The sequence below is a fragment of the Colletes latitarsis genome, chromosome 11, assembly GCF_051014445.1.
Source record: "Colletes latitarsis isolate SP2378_abdomen chromosome 11, iyColLati1, whole genome shotgun sequence".
NCBI lineage: Eukaryota > Metazoa > Arthropoda > Insecta > Hymenoptera > Colletidae > Colletes > Colletes latitarsis.
In genome coordinates, this window is record NC_135144.1 from 28,186,207 (window position 1) to 28,205,566 (window position 19,360).

Consider the following 19,360-nt stretch of genomic DNA (forward strand, 5'->3'; position numbering starts at 1 on the left):
CGAGCCACAGAAGTGCATCCCCGGTTGTAATTAACTTTGATTACCGGTGGAAGTCGCTTTTACACCCTTTCCTCTCGCCACTGCACCCTCACCTTTCTCTTCTCCAACCCCGTCTGTTACGATTCTATTTTTGAATTAGTTACCTTTTACACGGCACGCTAAGTGCGACTTATGAATTATTTAACGTATGAATTATTCATGAGGGGAAAACTCACAGTAAATCAGAGTTAATTGTATACCCGATACACAAACGGATAAAAACTGAATGCGTTTCGTACCTATCGCGGGACCGCGGCGTGTCCGGCGAAAATACGTCAAACAAGGAGCCGCCTCGGTGGCACGGTTTCGTTTAACTTTGTAATAAAAACCCGGGGTGGTAATCGGAGTACGGTTAAAAGCTTTGGGAAATGATTGTTCCAAAGGTCGGATTTTAATTAGATGGGGCGGAGGAGTCGGTGTGACGTTACAGGACCATGCGATATTATAGAGTACAGACGCAACGCGCGGGAAGTGGCTGCACCCTGGGGGAAATTTAACTCGAAAGGCAAACCGACACGATCATTATTAAATAAAAGGAACTTCTTTCGTTTGGGAGATGTAGGAAGGAAAAGGAAAGTAGAACGTCTTTTAGTGACCTCGGACTGAATGGTCGGTCGAGGAGTGCACATACAGGCTTAATGGGAGATTCTAGAGGTCAAAATAAGACGACAATCAAGAATACTAATTTGTTGATGGAGGCTTCGTTAAAAAGTTATTAACGTTTAAAGTTTCGCACGTACTGAATTTTTTTCTAGAAAGTGAGTAGGATTTCGGGGGTAGGTCAATTCACCAAAAATTATTGCAATTGACCCCTGTAACCGAAAATAATTTTTCCAGAACGATTTGAAATTTTTTAATTTTGTCGAAAAATTTCACAGCTTCTCGAATTTTTTTCTCGAATGTGAGTAGGATTTCGGGGGTAGGTCTATTCACCAAAAATTATTGTAATTGATCCCCGCAACCGAAAATAATTTTTCCAGAACGTTTTGAAATTTTTTAATTTTGCCGAAAAATTTCACAGCTTCTCGAATTTTTTTCTCGAATGTGAGTAGGATTTCGGAGGTAGGTCTATTCACCAAAAACAATTGTAATTGACCCCTTCAATTAAAAATAATTTTTTTAGGACGATTTGAAACCTTTCAATTTTGTGGAAAAATTTGTCTACCTTCTCGAATTTTTTTCTCGAAAATGCGTAGGATTTCGAAGGTATGTGTATTCACCAAAAATGATTGTAATTGACCCCCACAACCGAAAATAATTTTTCCAGAACGATTTGAAATTTTTTAATTTCGTCGAATAATTTCACAGCTTCTCGAATTTTTTTCTCGAATGTGAGTAGGATTTCAGGGGTAGGTCTATTCACCAAAAATTATTGCAATTGACCCCTGTAACCGAAAATAATTTTTCCAGAACGATTTGAAATTTTTTAATTTTGTCGAATAATTTCACAGCTTCTCGAATTTTTTTCTCGAATGTGAGTAGGATTTCGGGGGTAGGTCTATTCACCAAAAACGATTGTAATTGACCCCTTCAACTGAAAATAATTTTTTTAGGACGATTTGAAACTTTTCAATTTTGTTGAAAAATTTGTCTACCTACTCGAATTTTTTTCTCGAAAATGCGTAGGATTCCGAGGGTAGGTCTATTCACCAAAAATTATTGCAATTGACCTCTGCAACCGAAAATAATTTTTCCAGAACGATTTGAAATTTTTTAATTTTGTCGAAAAGTTTCACACCTTCTCGAATTTTTTTCTCGAAAGTGGGTAGGATTTCAGGGGTAGGTCTATTCACCAAAAATTATTGTAATTGATCCCCGCAACCGAAAATAATTTTTCCAGACCGTTTTGAAATTTTTTAATTTTGCTGAAAAATTTAGTCACCTACTCCCTTCAATTTTCTTAAAAATTCGTTTTTTATTTTTAATAAATTTGGTTGGCGCTATACAGAGAAGTTGTTTTACACTTTTTTGTAGGTATCTATGAGCTCCACTTCCCTACTAAATGTCAATGAAATATGTTTACTATTGTAGAAGTTATGGCTGTTTGAAAATTGGACCACTTTTATGGGATTTTTCGTATTTTACGAGGTCAAGGAGCAACTTTTCCATTATTTTTAGAATTTCTACATATTCTTCACTAAAATACGCGTTGATTGCTTTTTTAAACATTAAAATCGTCCAATCCGTTCAGAAGTTATGACGTTTTAAAGATTCGCATGAAATTTCAAAGAAGCCTCACATTAGATTTTCGGTAAACAATTTTTGTCACGAAAATGCGTAGGATTTCGGGGATATGTATAATGACCAAAAATGATTGTAATTGCCCCCTGTAACTAAAAATAATTTTTTCAGAATGATTTGAAATTTTTTAATTTCGCCCAAAAATGTCAGCACCTACTCGAATTTTTTTCTCGAAAATGGATAGAATTTCGGGGGTCTGTCTCATCACCAAAAATGATTGTAATTAACCCCTCTAGCTAAAACTAATTTTTCCAGAATGATGATGAAAGAATCTTGATTTTCGTTTTATTTTAGCCTCTAAAATCTCCCATTAAAATCTTTTCCTGGGACGGTCGAACACCCAGTATAGATTTTAATAATATCATTGCCATTAGAAGCAATTGAAACTGAATTTTCGTGGGAGTAATGCGCCGGGAAATAGAAACCGAAGTTAAATTAACCGTCTGTTCGTAATCGGAGAGGATGATGGCCAGGTTAGAATCGATTCTTTCCTCGACGAACGTAAACGACCCCGTAAAAACAATTATTGACGTCGGAACAGGGGGCAATTTATTTATCTTAGCGTCGACGGCGGCGTAACGTATGAATGAACGCAACGACCTCGACGCCGTCAATGAATCGCGATGCGTACGTCGTTAAAATATCGCTGGAGCCGAGCGACCAATTTATTTATCGAGCGCGAGAGAAACGAAACTACTGTCGAATTTTTATCAGAATTGCATTACTAAAACTGCAATTTTTAAAATAAAACTTTTCACTTTTCAAGCCAATTTGGTCGTCCCAAATTTGTTTAAAGCCAAAAACGAATCTCGGATTTTGTTTAAAACCCTGCAAACGTTCCGTTTAATATTTTCAAGTAAAAATATTCTAGGTAAAAAATGTTGTAATCAACAAACTCGTCAGCAATGGATCAGAATTTTGGAGTTAACGTTACGCGATTGGTACCACTGCGGTCGTCGGTTTCGCGCGCTTTCAGCGGGAATTAACCGTCCTCGGTCGGCCATGTTGGACGCGCGGCGACAAATTAGAACGGAGCCGGTGGTAAAAATTGGAGAAATTAAAACGTATCTGCGGGCGTATTGCGGTCGATAACGACACCGGCACGATCCACGGTTTTATCGCCGGTTGGGTAGCTTGTTCCCAGTCACCGTGACGTGGATCAGTTAACGAAGTACTCGCCGCTCGACGATATTGCTCTTGCGCCCGATCGACCAGGCCAATTTCCAATTACACTTTTTCGGGTTGCAACTGCGCCTCGCGGCCATCCACGGTACTCCCCGTCGATTCGTTTCGATCCCGCTGCAACCTGCTGCGACTTTCGCGTGACGTATTGCGCGCACCGCGTGCTATTTCGCATTTACAACGTCCACGTTCGAAAAAAAAAAAAAAAGAAAAAGAGTAAAAATCAAAAGGAAATTCCTCGAGGGAGGATTTGTTGAGAAATTACGAAATTACGTTGAGAGAAATAGTATATTTTTGAAATGGTTGAGAACCACTGATTCACGGAATCAAAACGAGCATCGAATCGTAGGAATGCAAGTTAACCTCTAATTGACAATCGATGGGCACCAGGGCGTTGATAATTTATTCGTTAACTGTTCGTTAACGTTTCGCGCGCCTCCATAAACTTGTTTTATTTACTGTTGCGTCTCGCTGTCGGGTTCTAACAAGGCTAGACGCGAGCCTCGCCGAACTTTACGAGCCAATAAATAATCTATTTCTTCGGGTCTTAGCACGTGTACGCGACTCGGTCTCGTTCTCTCCCCCGACTCTTCGCGGATCTTTTCCCCCTCTCTTTGTATTTTCTTCGCACGGAGACGACGAGAGTGTTGTTCCGTCCCGTGCATCCGCGAAAGCCCGAAATAAGCCACAGCTGGAGGCTGCCTAGGGGTCTTCTTCTTCCTTGTCGGTGGCATCATCTATTGATTTATGTTTTGGCAATATGCGAGCCGAAGAGTCGAAAAGTGGCGACGCGTAGTGTTTGCACGGCGAGTCACGCAGAATTGAAGCTACGTGATTTATGACACGGACGATAATTGCAACGTCAAACTCGTTGACTCGCGACTCGAATGCTTAATTTATGCGATTACGTAAGAGTAAATTGCAAATTTTTATTTTTAATATCCACAGAAATGTGGACGAGCTCGCTGTACTGAGAAATGGTAAGCGAGATAAATGAGGAAGCTAGTGGACCCGTCATTAAGGCTGTAGCAGGCCCTCTCTGTAAGAGTGTAGCCCTCTGGTGGCGAGTACGGGTAACGCCGCCACAGAAAACATTAAGAATGTTCCTACTTTTTTCCATAATTTTAACTAATCTTAGCGATAACCCTGTATAAAATAGATAGGTTATAGCGAACCACATTTCCTTCCGTTAATGCTTACAAGTACACAGCAGTCAAATCGAACGATCCGAATCGACAATTTATTAAGAAACATTTCCATCAATTTTTTGGCCCGCATATTTTTAAGAAATATCTTCTCGTAACGATACATAAAAATGATAAATGATGGACTCTGCAACACGAAGTATTGCAAAAAACTCAAAAATAGTCGCCACTGTATAGGTTAGGTTCAGGTATTTCGACCTCTTACGCTATTTAGCCGGGGTACCGAACGCCCGCGTAACTTCGACTTTTCCGTACGGGCGGCGATCACCTGTTACGCGACGATTAAATATTTCATCGCCGTCGGAATTTTCGTTAATAGTTGGATCGACTAAATAACATAGTTCCCGAACAGTGCACGCATTATCGCTGGCAACACACCGGGTCCGTATTGTCTTCCCCGGTCCGATAATATATCGCGGAGCGGCGCCTTGCTTTTAAAATTAAATTGCCTCGCCTCGCCGCACCGAAAATCGCCCGACTGTGAATATCGTGAATTATCCTGATGCGGGTCAGCGTCAGTGCCCATGGTTCGCGTGTATCGTGTTGCGTTCACGCTATAAACGCACCTGCCAAAAACTACGGGGCCATCGTGCGTGGCTGGTGCTCTGACAAACGATCCTCGTCGATCGACGTCCCTTAACGAACGTGCACCGTGCACTGCTCGGTCGTAAGTACTTACAGGATTTTCCAACGAGAGCGATGGGAACCTTCGAACTGTCACGACCGCCATATTTCCTACTCGCTCGTTCAAGTCGCGCGACATTCGTATTCGGTAGTGCTTCGCGATAATAAAAACACAATAAACTTATAATTCTCTTTGTTCTAGGTTAGGTCTGGGGTTCTGCCCTTTCGCTTTCTTCTGTATCACTGTCTCATTCGCGCCTCTATCGTTATTGTTCCTCACTCGTCGATTCTTTCTTAATTAGCTGTCGATAACGTAGAGTTACAATTACCTACCTAACCCTTTACTGGTTCACCGTTTATCCGAACTGGGTTCGCCCATTTATCCGAATAAACATATTTTTCACCGTAGGTTAGTCGAGCGAACGGTACCACGTTCTACTCGAGCTTCTAACACTAGATTTACGGGCATTGATAACACGTATATTTATCGATTTTTCTTTTAATTAGAATATGCATTCATACCATTGCACCAAACAAATTCAACATAAATTGTTAAAAAATAATATTTACGCGTTCTGCAATTTTAAATATGGAATCTGACATCCGTCAAATTGACGGCTTCCGTAAATCTAGTGTTAAAGGTATAAAAAAGCCCGGTAAAAATAGGCGCGTGATTCTGAGAAGCTCGAAGAGACTAAATTTGTGTTAGTGCTCGAGGAGTTCCAGCCACCGTAGATAAGACTCGTCGGTCCGGAGAGTCCGTCAAAATACTAGCTGACACGCGTCGCCGTCACGACGTCCTATCCCGGACAGCCCAAGTATATATTTAGTACGCGAGACGCGTCCCGAATGGCGAGGGTTTCGCATAAGCGCCGCGGGCAACAAATGCGCTCTGCAAAAGTGTCCGAATTAATGGCGCGCTATTCCGGGGAATAAACGATAAGTTTCGGGCTCGTGTAAACGCGGAGGAACGACGAGAGGCGCTCGACTGTCCCGCGCCAGGATATTTGTCCATTATGAATTTTGGCACAGAGCGCGGTGCAGCAACGCGCGTCCAGATCGATTTTAACGCGTTAACGCTTTGACTTCCAACGTCACCCATATACAGTTAATTCTCACTCATTCGTGCACTATAATATTGGTCATATAAACGGAAAGGAACTTGTTTTCCCATTTATTTTTACTAAATGTTATTTATCACGCTACTTTTTTATTTACTAACTAGTTCTTCTTATTTGTTAATGTTAACATGCAAGTAACACGTAATTACAGAGAAGTATTAATGATAATTAACAATACGTGTTTTTTTTTCTCGAGCGGTAACCCATCCTGTACTGCACGCGGCCCGATGGCGCTGCACTGCGGTGATCGGTCGAGGACCAGCGCCTCCAACGCGACACGATCGTGGATTACTTTTATTTTTAATTCGAACCCTCACATATCTCAATGTATGAAATAATGGACCTACCGACGAATCGTAAATGTTATTTTTGCCCGAAGAAACTTCCTCAAGGAAAGAGATCCTCCAAGCATCTAAACACCAAAGTCAGATGCACCGGTAACCAGACCAGTGGGCAGATTTTCAAAGGAAAATAGCTTCTGTTTACGGAGGTCCACTGGCAAGCAAATATGATATATGAAAGAGGGACAATAAAGCGACTGCTTTGCCAGTGGCGTCGAGATAAAATGCACGGGAAAGAGACCGAATGTGCGTGCGCTACTGGGAATAACCTGTTCACGTTGCGGCACGTGAGAGGAAAGAAACCGACCGGACGGAGACGCGGATTCGAAGGGAGGCAGGGAAACGGAGAGCCCCTCGCCAAGGTGGAGAAAAATGGCTGAAAGCCCGCGAAACGTGGGTCAGAGGATTTGCGAAAGAAAGGCCGGCAGGAAAGTTTATTATGTCGTCGAATGGCGGTCTCGAGGAGGCGCGCAATATTTCTGATAAAGCATACAATAAAACACGCCCGGGGGGCGGGAAGTAATATAAAAACTGTCAACGCGAAGCGTGGCCGTTGTTACGAAAACTATTAACCGAATAAATTTAAGGAGCGCCATTATAACGCGATAACCAACGTAAAGTGAATTTAATAATAGCGTGATAACAATGTGATAAAAAATATGGCAATACTCCCTGGATTTTTCTTGACAGTGTGTGTGTGTGTGTGTGTTTGAAAGGGTGCAACGGGGTTAAAAACACAAGAAAATAAAATTTTATGCCCCCATTTTTCCCCAAAAGTTAATTTTTCGAAACATTTCGATAAAAATTCGTAATTTGTTACGCTAAAATGGCTTCGTTAAAAAGTTATTAACGTTTAAAGCTCCGCCAGTATTGAATTTTTTTCTAGAAAATGGATAGGATTTCGGGGGTATGTGTATTCACCAAAAATGATTGTAATTGAGCCCCGCAACCGAAAATAATTTTTCCAGAACGATTTGAAATTTTTTAATTTTGTCGAAAAATTTCACAACTTCTCGATTTTTTTTCTCGAAAGTGGATAGGATTTCGGAGGTATGTGTAATGACCAAAAATGATTATAATTAACCCCTGTAACTAAATATAATTTTTTTAGTATGATTTTAAATTTTTTAATTTCGTCTAAAAGTTTCAGTATCTACTTGAATTTTTTTCTCGAAAATGCGTAGGATTTCGGGGGTATGTGTATTCACCAAAAATGATTGTAATTGACCCCTGCAACCGAAAATAATTTTTCCAGAACGATTTGAAATTTTTTAATTTTGTCGAAAAATTTCACAACTTCTCGATTTTTTTTCTCGAAAGTGGATAGGATTTCGGAGGTATGTGTAATGACCAAAAATGATTATAATTAACCCCTGTAACTAAATATAATTTTTCTAGTATGATTTTAAATTTTTTAATTTCGTCTAAAAGTTTCAGTATCTACTTGAATTTTTTTCTCGAAAATGCGTAGGATTTCGAGGGTATGTCTATTCACCAAAAATGATTGTAATTGACCCATGTAACTAAATATAATTTTTTTAGTATGATTTGAAATTTTTGAATTTAATTTTTAATAACTTTTTAACGAAGCCTCCATCAACAAATTGACATTCTTCATTTCCGTCTTATTTTGGCCTCTAGAATCCCCCATTAAAATTTTTCCCAGGTGTGGCCGAACACCCTGTATAAATCCTGATCAGAGGTCGGTCGAAGCAGCGTAGGAGACTCTGAATGAACCCAAGTTGAATGAAAGAACGGCGGAACGGGAGAGCACCGGATGAATTAAAACGGCGCGTACCGGCCAGCCGGGGGCAATAAATAAATAAAGAACCGTAGACGAGAGATTTAGTCGCGATGGAGGGGGAAGGGGCGCGTAAATGTAGCGCTGAATGAGCCCGGGGAACGAAAACACGCGAACAAAGAGGGAAAAACCACAGAAGGATCGCAGTTCGCGAACGAACCTGTATAAAACTGCTCGAATCAAAGTCGTTCGGGGAAGATAAACGCCAAACTAAGATCGTCGAAAATAGAGGCGAAAAGAAACCCAAGAACAATTAAAATTACGAGTCTTAAAGGATCGGGATTAGAAGAGGGGGGTTTAATCGTGGAAAATAAACCATGGAATTTTTGGTGAAAGCTAACCGTGCATCACTGTAGTCACACCTAACCAAGGAAACGTAAGCAGCAGCGAGATATCTTTAAGCGGCGGAATTACAATCGCACAATCGAAATTAGAGGCCTGCGGAGGGGTAACGAGGGGCGGAGCAACGAGTGAAATCGCGCGCGCGACGGGACGAGGAGAATGAGAATGGGGGAGACAAGCACGGACGAACGGGGGGAGGGGCGGGGAGGGGAGGAGAGTGAACGAACGCGCGACAAGAGGGCGATCAGTCATTCCGAAAGAGACGCACGACCGCAAATAACTCCGGGGCTCCGCGCGGGTCAAAAGCGTCGGCGGATGCATTATGAGGCTCGTCCCTCTTTTTTCCTTTTTCTTTTTCCCTTCCTTCATCCGCCGCGTTTCGGGCGATCTTTAACCGGGCGGCGAGTAGGCGAGAAAAGAATGATGGAGGCGTGTTTTTTATAGCTCGGAAGTACCCTAAATCAACGGAGCTCATTAACGTCACAGTTACGGTTTTTTTCACGCTTAATACGTTCCACTCGGGGACCGTTTCCACGTGTAACGAATTTTCGAGCGTCTCGAGGGACGCGCGACACGCGACAGGGACGGGCGAAATTTTTATTCGAATATTAGACAGACGATCGTTTTGTTACAACGTTCATTTCCATCGACGGTGGAATCCAGCCGATGAACAAACGCAATAAAGAGATTTACGAGGTGCCATCGCGGAACCTCTCCCTTTCTATCGCGTCTGATGTAATTTTTAACGTTCCTACGAGAGGAGAATGCGGTGTTCGCTGCGCGGTGAAAGTAACAGGTCGAGTGAAGTTGCCCCGTGGGAATGTACCAAAGGGATTTGATTAATTTAAACGTTAACATTTCGATCCAACGTCGATACGTTCTCGCGCGTAACAAATTAATTCAAATTCTTTTTACTCGTTCGATATACATGATTATTTGACCAGTTAACTGTCATGGAGAAGTGCCAGGATTTTTTGTCATCTTCTATCTATCTTTTTGATGCAATATTTTAACAGCGACACTTACTCTGTGCTTGACGACTATACTTATCATCGATCGATTTTCGTGACGCACAGAAATTCGCACTTTCAACGCGGAGCGACACAGTTAACTGGTTGAAGACGTGACCAAATTAAATGCTCGCAAAATGCTCGCGATAACAAATAAGAGTCACAAAAAAATTTTAGAATATGAAATGTACAACAAAATGATTAATCGTTACTACAGATAACAAAATAAATCGTTTTGACGCCCTTGGTATATACATCCCCTATCTGGGGGGGTTAAATGCTAACTTGCACTCGAACGCAAATAAATTCACGGACTCACCTCTTCGACGTCGGATGGCGGCTCCTCGTAGTCCGATTGCGTGTCCTTGAAGACGAAGATGCAGTCGGACAGCTGTAATTGACGAGCGTTACCAAATTGCGTCTGTCGATCAGCAGATTGTTTCGGCGAGGTCGTCTCCACCATATTGGAAATTTGCGTAGGCCGTGTATCTCGAATAATATCGAACTGTACGGATAGTCTTCTTAGCAATTCTATTCTGTAATTACAAATAACACGTTTCCCTTAGTTCTTCGTTTATTCCATCTTAATTAAACGAAATATTACTGTCTATGCAAAGAATTCCCGAAATACAATTTATCGTTGATTTCTATCAATTTCAAGGACGACCTTTAATTCTAACCTAACACAGTTGCGTACGAGAGGTTAACGATCTTGTTGCAGCCGGGAAATTGATAAACGATATCGCTGGTGAAGAATTTCCATTCATCATCGGAAGTGCGAGCCTTTAAATCGCGATACTTCATTCATCCGCGTACACGTGATATGGCCACATGGCCAGGTACTTATGGCTGCATTTATAGACACGAACGAGGTACGGTCTTGAACAAATACAGCGATGAGAACGGTATGGTTCGAATTATCGTTTACGTCACGGCGATACACTGTACACGTGCGGTATTATCTCTTTCTATATGCAGGGTAAATCACGCAACTGAGATAGGTTATATCTCGAATTTGGTAAAAGATGGAAGAAGGTTGAGCGATACGATAATGTCCATTTTATTTCAGAAATATCACGTATCAACGACATGTAAATATCCATGTTAGACTGAAGTCATAGAAGAATAGATATTACTATACCATTTAACTTTTTTCTGAACAATTTTTTTCTATCTGTTAGCAAATTCGAAATACAACTCGTCCCAATTACGTCACTCGCCCTGTACATAGAAACCTACATACACGTTCACAAATTACACACAGATGAAGGCATATGCGACAACTCCAAATATTAATGCGTTCATAGGTTAAGTTTCCCGGCTTATATTTTGTAACAAATTCGAACGTAACATCTTTCCAAAAAATGTTACGTTTGAACTATGAACAGAATCGTTTGATTGAACTGATAATCAAATGTCAGATACTGATATTACTGACAGAAAAATTTGTGAAATATTCGGTAGCCCGTGGTAAGGTTAGGAAGCGAAGCTTCGATTGTCAGCGGGAGATTGGGCAAATATGACAGAGGAAAAATGCATAATCGAAAACTTACATAATACGCCTTTCAAATGTGTAGCATTATTTTCGCACGTACGATAAACACATCTAATAAACACGTTATATTTAGGATCGAAAGCAACACTTTTAAATTGCAGAACGTGTACTAACAACAGTCTACGATTCCGAATAATGCTGCCATCTGTCGGTGGCAAGTTCATCAACGAAAACGAACTACGAAGAAATGCCCGCGCTTTTAATTCGATTGTCACATACTGGAAAGGATCACGATCATACATAAAAATTAGTTTCTAATTTTCATCTTTCTATATATTGGAAAACACGATGAAAATCCTATACTTTTATGTAGAATCTGTTTAGTGTGAACTGTACAGGTTTCCATGTAAAAAAAGTAGAAAATTCTTATATTTCAACAAGATATAGTTACATGCGCTTTCATAATAAAAGTAGAAAATTCGTAACGTTCCTAACCGATTAAATTACTTCAAGGCTCCATGTTTGTAGTTCCATCTTGTTTCGTCATCAGAGCAAACTGCGTCCTAGCTTTTAACGTAACATGTCCTTTGCCATTGGCTTCGAATTTACAATCGTTCAACGAAATTTCAGATATATTTTCTAATAATTCTGGGCCGCCAGATATGCTTTCCGAACCATGTAAATATTTTTTTGTTTCCAATCGTATAGCGTATTCCTTAAAATGTCCCAGGAAACAATTCCTCACTGTCAATTTCGCATTATCGTGAAGCTGAACAAACCATATTATAGCATTATCAAATTCCCGCTTGCGCACATGTAATGGCATAAAAATAGATAACATACCTGTATACCTTCCGCACAATTCTTAAAACTACAGTTATTCATAAGAATTTCTCCATTGTTAAAAATAACTAAAGCAGTTCCAAGACCATCGAAAACTGTATTTTCTATTATTAGTTTCGCGTCAGGTAAAACGACAACTCCTAATTTAACTGTGCTCTTATTCGTGGCATATATTTTACAATTAACTATTTTTGTAGTTCCGGACCTAACTATTACAGCGGCTCTAAGATCACCCATATCCACAGTAATACTATCTAATAAAACCTATAAAAATACACCTTTAAGAAAACCAGGATTACCGAATTACTGAGCAGAATTATTCATAATGTTTATTCGATATTTTAATTTAGATAAGAATATCGTCCATCCCTAATTTAGAACTAAATTAAAAAAAAAATTACTTACTTCACTACCAGAAAAATCAAGCAACGATGGCGCCGTTTCAGTATCTTTCACAGAAAGAATAGTGCGTTCAACGTTGTGGACTCCCATAATTGTACCACCTTCTTCCAAATTACCAGCACTTTTTATTGGATGATTACCTTCTCCAACTACAACGACATCTCCAGCATCGCTGGCGTGTAGAGTATCTTGTAAAGACCCAGATATCCTACGTACGAAACATTTTAATTAATAATTAATTAATATAATGTTCATAAAATTCGATAGACATACTTGAAACATAACTCTGCAGGCAAAGAAGCTTGAACTTTACTTATAACTTCCTTCATTTCTTCTAAAGTACCACCAAGCCAAACGAAATGTCCTTCTACACATTTACCCTTACTCTTCTGCCTTTCTATTTTATCATTATCTAAGGACGAATTTCGATTCTTTACGAGAATTTCTCTCATAGCAGGATTTTCAAGAACTTCCACCTCTCTCTTAATCTGCTGCAGCCGAAAGTGAAGTTTCATTAGCTGGCACGCAGTTCCCCCGTCGACTTCGTTCGATTCTCCTTCTTCGGAAATAGTATCTTCCAATTTTGATATCTTCTCCTGAACTTCCCGTCCTTCTCTTACCAAACTTCTAATAATGTCGCTGGTTTCTTTACTTACTATGCCTCTCTTCATATCAAAGAACAATCTAATTCTTGTTTCTAAATGTAGAAACACCCAATCTGTATTATCGTCGTCGTCAATGTCCCACGGCATCCACAAATAGCTATAAAAGAATCGCAACTGGTCGATGCAATTCGCAGTGCCCACCACATCCAAGGCATTGTTCTCTTGATTATGAGTCGGATAAAGCTCTACTAACTGTACATCGTACTTTTCAGGTAAATGGATTTCGTCTTGAACAGCAACAATTTTGACCAATGCAGATAAATCAGTGAAATCTACTTGCTCAACTTCTACCACCACTATGGTGGGATAATGGATTTGAAAATCTTCGCAAATTAAACGTGGTATTTTCCACAATGCCTGCCAACCTACAGGTTCTATTACAAGCTCCACATGATACGACCATTCTGCCTTAATTTGAGAAGCAGGTACAATTTCACCTCTGCTGGATAATATTTCGGTTAATTCAACCAACCTCTCTTGAAGGCTCTTGTTAAAAGTATATATCTCCATTGATGCATGCGACCTACATACAAAGTAATAAATGTAATTTATAAAACATTAAAAAAAGGGACATATCGATCGTATACGTAAATGCTTACCTTTCGATTGCAAATTCCTTCTTCAAAAAGGGGCACGCAAAAGGGGCAGGTCAAAATCTTTCGGACAAGAGCATAAAATTAGAATATTTGTAATCCAAAGACTCGCTAACGATGAATCCAAAATCGCACAACGTTACAGCCGAAAAATAGAAGATGATTGTCTGCTTTTTTAATCGAAACCAATCCAAATATTAGTCGAAACTATACATTTTGTTGACTATACCATCAAATACGTATTATCTCACAAAATGAGATCGTAAAACGGAAACAATTCGTGGGACGACATTTTTAAATTAATTTTCTACCGTATGCCAAACGAAAATGTCGTTAAACATTTGAAACAGTATGTCGTCGATGGTGATTGGTTATGTCAATTCGATTATCGTTTCTAACTGTTATTGACCTATCGATATGCACAATTTCTGACAAATATCTTTGCTTTGTCGTCAAAATAAACAGTGCCTTATTTTTATAATCAGATTGAAGTATGTCTGGCGAAATAATAGGTTTGTTTATGTCATTGTTACTAACAATTAGCAATACATTTGTATTTCAAACCAGACACTTTTTTACGCATTAATTCATTAATATTGATATATGTAAACGAATTGACATGATATGTTTTTTAACAAATGTGTCGTTATCGATTAGCAGGGAATTGTTTTTTAATAAATGTGGACGCCGATACGGAACAGAGTTCTAAAAGCGTGGAAGACAGCCATTTCGACGATATTATTGGTCACATAGAAGATATTCTTTTAGGTATATATGAAAAATATCGTTCACAAAATTCCATTACTTCGGTAAATTTGTACATTTGTAGAAGACGAGTTCAATACCATTCAAAAAAAATTTTTGGAAGAGTATTGGAATATTTTTGAACCCGTGGAAGAAAATAAGTTAATTTACACGGATATATTTAACGAATATGTGAGTACTGGAATATCATTCCATTATTCGTACTTACAGGAATTCTAATATTTTACTACTTTATAGAATAAAGCAGTGGAAAATTATATTGTTAATTATTTACAAAAAGTCATACCACATTTCAATATAAACACATTCTTACAAATTTTAAGGTAAGCATCGAGATTTTGTACCTATCTGTAAAACACATAAACATCGATTAATGTTTTTTTTGCTTAAATGTTATTAAACGATACAGTAACAGACGAAATGAATTGGAAGGTGAAGTTTTTGAAGTATTATCAACATTCACCGACTTTGTAGCCTTTAAAGAAATGTTCCTTGATTACAGAGCTGTACGTATTATCAATCTGTCATCGTTAAACAAAGATCAATGTTAATAACGAGACTATTTTAGGTGAAGGAAGGAAGGGTTCAAGATCTCAGCACCGGAATATTTGTCACGTGTCTCAAGTCATAAAGTACAAAGAACAATGGGTTTCTTAGATAAATGTTTGTGGGTATATCGGTGAAATAAATTATATTACATTTATGTTCGTAATATTCAACAATAATTCTTAGAAGACAATGCGTTTATTGTTTACAATTTCGTTCGCGTTTAAGTTACGGAAGTACAAAAAATATATACACTGCGTCGATAATACTCTGAACATTCATGAAATAAGACACTGAAAGGTCTCGTGTCTGAAATAAGTCGATGAAAAATAATTATGGATCCGATATTCAACACATAAGAATCTCCATTTGTACGAGTTTACTGTTCGTCTCGTTTGGCATACGGTACGGAAGCGTCCCCGCGAAACTCGTTAATGCACGCGCCTGTTTCCGAAGATCGAGTAATTGTTGCTTCCTTGCTTCTTCGTCGCCTGGTTCCGTCGATCGTAACTTTTGATATTGACGATAGAGTATCGTCATTGTTGCCAGAAGGACATCCGCTAACGTACCAGCTACTTCCGGCGACACGCGACGCAATGCATCCACTCTTTCGTCGACTTTTTTTATATGTAATGGTAACAACTTTGATTTAGCAATAGTCTGAAATGAAATCACGTTAATTAAGTTAATATTAACAAATATACGCAGTACCTTCGTATTATTTCTTACCCTAAGAGCACTCTGATATTGTTCATTATGAAATTGATCGAAAAACACCATTAAATGTCTCAAAGTATGAAACGCAGACACTAATTTCGATGGTGCATGTATCTGGATACCTTGATATCTGAAAGCAAATATTTATGCAACGAATATTATTTCGATAATTAAATAAATTTAAAGATTTTGATATTACCTTGTGCTTAGTTCGGTAGCAGTGACTTGCAATCGCGATCTCAACGAGCCTGGCGAATCTTTTTGACTAACAACTTGCGCCAAAAGGGTGCACATTAGATTAAGAACTTTCTCGTAATTACCAACGAGATCATACATCGTTACAGCATCTTCTAGAAGACCTTTCCTATACAATGTATCTGCACTGATGTTTACTACATCTTCCTTGTTAAGTAAAAATTGGTCCAAGATTCCTGGGCCCCAACAATTCTTGTCTATCTTTCCGACTAATTGAATTCTATTTGCCGGCGAAGCTTCTACTACCATTTCCGCGGCTGATACAGCAAACATGTTACGATCGTGTGGATCTTTCATACTCCTAAACGCATAAAGTGATATAATAAAATTCGAAATCTACGCGACCACCGATTTCTTCATACGAACCTCAATAAGAACAAATAATTCACGCATTCTTTCGGGTCAGTGGTGTCAAACCTCCTGACATATAACAATATCAATCTAGCGAAGTTTAATCTTTTGGCAGGTGGTTTATCAGCTGGATCAACGCTTAGCAAAGGCGCTAATACGCTTTGACTAACTCCTAGAAAGTTATGTTCGTGCATAGCGGCCGCTAAATGCACCGCGTGCGGCAAATGCTTCGCTCCCGCGCCTCTTGCCAAAAATTCAATTGCTGCTTCGAACTGGCCAGTTAAAAATAGCATCGAAAAGTACACAAACGGTTGTTCATGCGCATGATAATAAGATTCGCCTGCAATATTTATCTAATCAATCATTTTAATTCTGATCGTTTGTCGTGAATATAAAAAATTAATCTGTTACCATATATCTCCGATATCGTAGTTTGCAAATAATCTAAAGTCAATTTGTTTTCAGAGTCCGGTTGATCTCTAACTTGACACAATTTCAGCCATAAATAATCGTCGGCCGTATTAATTACATCCGAATGTAAATCGTCCGGTTCGCACGGAACTAATGCGCAATATGCTACTCTTTTGTACGGGTCTGTAACCGATCTAACGTGTTTTCTGTATTGCAATTTCAGATTCGACTCCGCGTAACTACTAGGATGCCGGTCAGGGTCGTTGCAAGCTTCTTCTAAAGCGACTTTGAATTCTGGAAATTCTGTATTGCATTGATTAAGACATGTCAATGCTGCTTTATAATCACCAAGTCTCATGCAATAATAGACTAAAGGCCACAGTGGCTTATTCTCGACTACAGCGTCTTCTAAATCTCTAAGATTTTGTACTTTAATGCTTACAAAACTTTTAACTAATGGCACAGTGCCTGGAATGCCACCCCTCTTTGCCATCGCCAAGTTTTCGCTAATAACGGAAGTCATAAAATCGCTATATCTATTTTCTAAATATTTTCTAGCTTGTAATATAATTTTCTTCTCAACAACGGGAGTACTCCTGGATTTAATTTGATCTTTTTTAGGAATTGGCGGAATGTCTACCATATACTGGACCATTTGCCACATATCTACTATTTTCTTATCGTTAAATGACTCAGCAGCTTTACAAAATGCATCAAACAAACTTGGCTTGGTCATATGTTCGAGTATATGTTTGTTGTAATCTTGTAACTCTTTGGCATATGCTACTTCCACACTGGATAAACCACTGACCATCGAACCAGCTAATTTGGTTCGCTGAGGAGTTCCACTCAAGTTCACCAGGTCACCAGAAGGACCTGTCATACCATTTATTATTTCATATCGCATTTGCTTCCACTCCCCCAACATATGTTCCATTTGTTGAACTCTAGTAAGTTCAAAAGTCTAAAAACATATGATTGTAAATTTAATACGCAATATCTCGAATGATTACATAAAAAAACCAATATAAAAATTTTTACATCTTTATGAACTTGCTCGATGATCGACAAAATAGCATTTTCCTTTTCATTTCTAAGGTAACTAACTATATCTGTATCTGCAATTGGATCTAAAGGTTCAAACGTGCGTCTTGCACTAAGTGAACTTAACTTCTGTGATATTTGGGGCAAATCAACACCACGCGACCCAAGCAAGAGATGCCTGAAATTATATCACATTATCTCTCTTATCTTTAAACTATATTAAAATCGATATTGGACCAGTAAAATAAACTGCTGAACGAAATAAAACCATTCTATGATCACAAAAATGAACTACTAAATCATGGATCGAAATAGATGATTCTAATCATCATCGAAAATTTTGTCAATCGAGTGAGAACAATTTTGGCGCCAGAAATTTGTAGAACGTGTAGGTTACGTTATACTTCGAATATGAATATGGACGACTAAGTAAATTGTTCATTATACATATATATTTTAAAAGAAATGTACATAAACTATTTAATATTTTATGATGATAAATTTGCAATTTTACTTACGCTTGAACTTGATTATCTTGAGTGCCGGTTTGTGTGACACGAGACCAAAGCTCGTTAGATGCTTCTAAGATTTGACGAAGGTTTCTCTGAACTTGAGGAAGTTCTTCATTTCCTTCTACAGCAGCGGACAATTGTTCCGCCGAACGCAATAATTCGCTAAAACCGGGATCTCTTATCGCTCGTGAAGAATTCGTGTTCAACATGTCGAACTTCATGAAGTCGCCCATATTTGAAACGCAAGTTCATCCGTGAACCAGAGATGCCAGAAAGGCACCGAAGGTGCTCTCTCACACTGTCAGATCACGCGTACGTGAGCTCGTGGAGTTTCGGAAACCCGACAAAGGCAAAATGATGCATGCCCTCTTTCTCGATTCTCCGAAGTTGCCCGAAGTAATTTCGGACCGTCTCGTGGGAGTCGAGAGAGAAAGGCTCACACTTCCCTTCTCGCTCTTGAACAACTAATATCCGACCTCCCGTCAAGAGGTCTCCACTGGCCTCTGCTGACCGCTGCTGACCACTCCTGGAATTTCTGAGAACGTATAACGATTACGACTGGCTACTGTTAGTCTCTCCCAGCCTCTGCTGACCGCTGCTGACTACTCCTGGAATTTCTGACAACGTATAACGATTACTACTGACGTCTGCCAGCCTCCGCTGGCCTCTGCTGACCGTTGCTGACCACTCCTGTTACTTCTGACAACGTGTAACGATTACAACTTGCTACTGCCTGCCTCTGCTGGACTCTGCTTGCCCCTGCTGGACTCTACTTGCCTCTGCAAGCCTCTGCTGGCCTCCGTTGGCCTCTGCTGACCGCTGCTGACCACCGCCTATATTTCTGGCAACGTACAA

General features: G+C 39.4%; 4 protein-coding genes across 4 annotated transcripts in view; 1 reads left to right on the plus strand and 3 right to left on the minus strand.

The window, feature by feature from the left end:
- The window catches only part of LOC143348591 (pseudouridylate synthase RPUSD2), a 305,098-nt gene extending 293,520 nt beyond the window's left edge, over window positions 1-11,578 (minus strand). Inside the window, exons 1-2 of the mRNA XM_076779042.1 lie at window positions 11,460-11,578; window positions 10,226-10,442 (exon numbers count right to left, since the gene is read on the minus strand). Coding sequence (XP_076635157.1) covers window positions 10,226-10,369 — 144 coding nt within the window. The 5' untranslated portion in view covers window positions 10,370-10,442; window positions 11,460-11,578. The remainder of the gene's footprint in view (window positions 1-10,225; window positions 10,443-11,459) is intronic.
- Window positions 11,579-11,815: 237 nt separating this feature from the next.
- On the minus strand, window positions 11,816-14,042 carry Nesd (SHC binding and spindle associated nessun dorma). The gene is made up of 5 exons (XM_076777443.1): window positions 13,911-14,042; window positions 12,920-13,834; window positions 12,650-12,854; window positions 12,245-12,508; window positions 11,816-12,170 (listed from the first exon to the last, which is right to left on the minus strand). Exons 2-5 carry the CDS (start codon window positions 13,819-13,821, stop codon window positions 11,910-11,912), a joined length of 1,632 nt encoding a protein of 543 aa, XP_076633558.1. The 5' UTR covers window positions 13,822-13,834; window positions 13,911-14,042; the 3' UTR covers window positions 11,816-11,909.
- A 221-nt stretch (window positions 14,043-14,263) lies between these two features.
- Window positions 14,264-15,371, plus strand: LOC143347858 (ADP-ribosylation factor-like protein 2-binding protein). Its single transcript, XM_076777444.1, has 6 exons — window positions 14,264-14,416; window positions 14,562-14,672; window positions 14,734-14,840; window positions 14,907-14,992; window positions 15,079-15,175; window positions 15,238-15,371. Exons 1-6 carry the CDS (start codon window positions 14,398-14,400, stop codon window positions 15,298-15,300), a joined length of 483 nt encoding a protein of 160 aa, XP_076633559.1. The 5' UTR covers window positions 14,264-14,397; the 3' UTR covers window positions 15,301-15,371.
- A 26-nt stretch (window positions 15,372-15,397) lies between these two features.
- On the minus strand, window positions 15,398-18,788 carry LOC143347856 (nuclear pore complex protein Nup93). The gene is made up of 7 exons (XM_076777442.1): window positions 18,512-18,788; window positions 17,991-18,171; window positions 16,950-17,913; window positions 16,554-16,878; window positions 16,132-16,488; window positions 15,945-16,062; window positions 15,398-15,875 (listed from the first exon to the last, which is right to left on the minus strand). Exons 1-7 carry the CDS (start codon window positions 18,736-18,738, stop codon window positions 15,564-15,566), a joined length of 2,484 nt encoding a protein of 827 aa, XP_076633557.1. The 5' UTR covers window positions 18,739-18,788; the 3' UTR covers window positions 15,398-15,563.
- Window positions 18,789-19,360: the final 572 nt, after the last annotated feature.

Coding starts and splice junctions, on each gene's coding strand:
- Nesd (XM_076777443.1), bottom strand. CDS start 13,821: ATGGAGATATATACTTTTAACAAGAGCCTTCAAGAGAGGTTGGTTGAA. Junction 12,855..12,919: donor CCTGCAGAGTTATGTTTCAA/GTATGTCTATCG, acceptor TTTCGTACGTAG/GATATCTGGGTCTTTACAAG. Junction 12,509..12,649: donor TTGATTTTTCTGGTAGTGAA/GTAAGTAATTTT, acceptor GTATTTTTATAG/GTTTTATTAGATAGTATTAC.
- LOC143347858 (XM_076777444.1), top strand. Junction 14,673..14,733: donor CATAGAAGATATTCTTTTAG/GTATATATGAAA, acceptor GTACATTTGTAG/AAGACGAGTTCAATACCATT. Junction 14,841..14,906: donor CGGATATATTTAACGAATAT/GTGAGTACTGGA, acceptor ACTACTTTATAG/AATAAAGCAGTGGAAAATTA.
- LOC143347856 (XM_076777442.1), bottom strand. CDS start 18,738: ATGGGCGACTTCATGAAGTTCGACATGTTGAACACGAATTCTTCACGA. Junction 16,489..16,553: donor AATTATTTGTTCTTATTGAG/GTTCGTATGAAG, acceptor TTATGCGTTTAG/GAGTATGAAAGATCCACACG. Junction 15,876..15,944: donor AATATCAGAGTGCTCTTAGG/GTAAGAAATAAT, acceptor ATTTCATTTCAG/ACTATTGCTAAATCAAAGTT.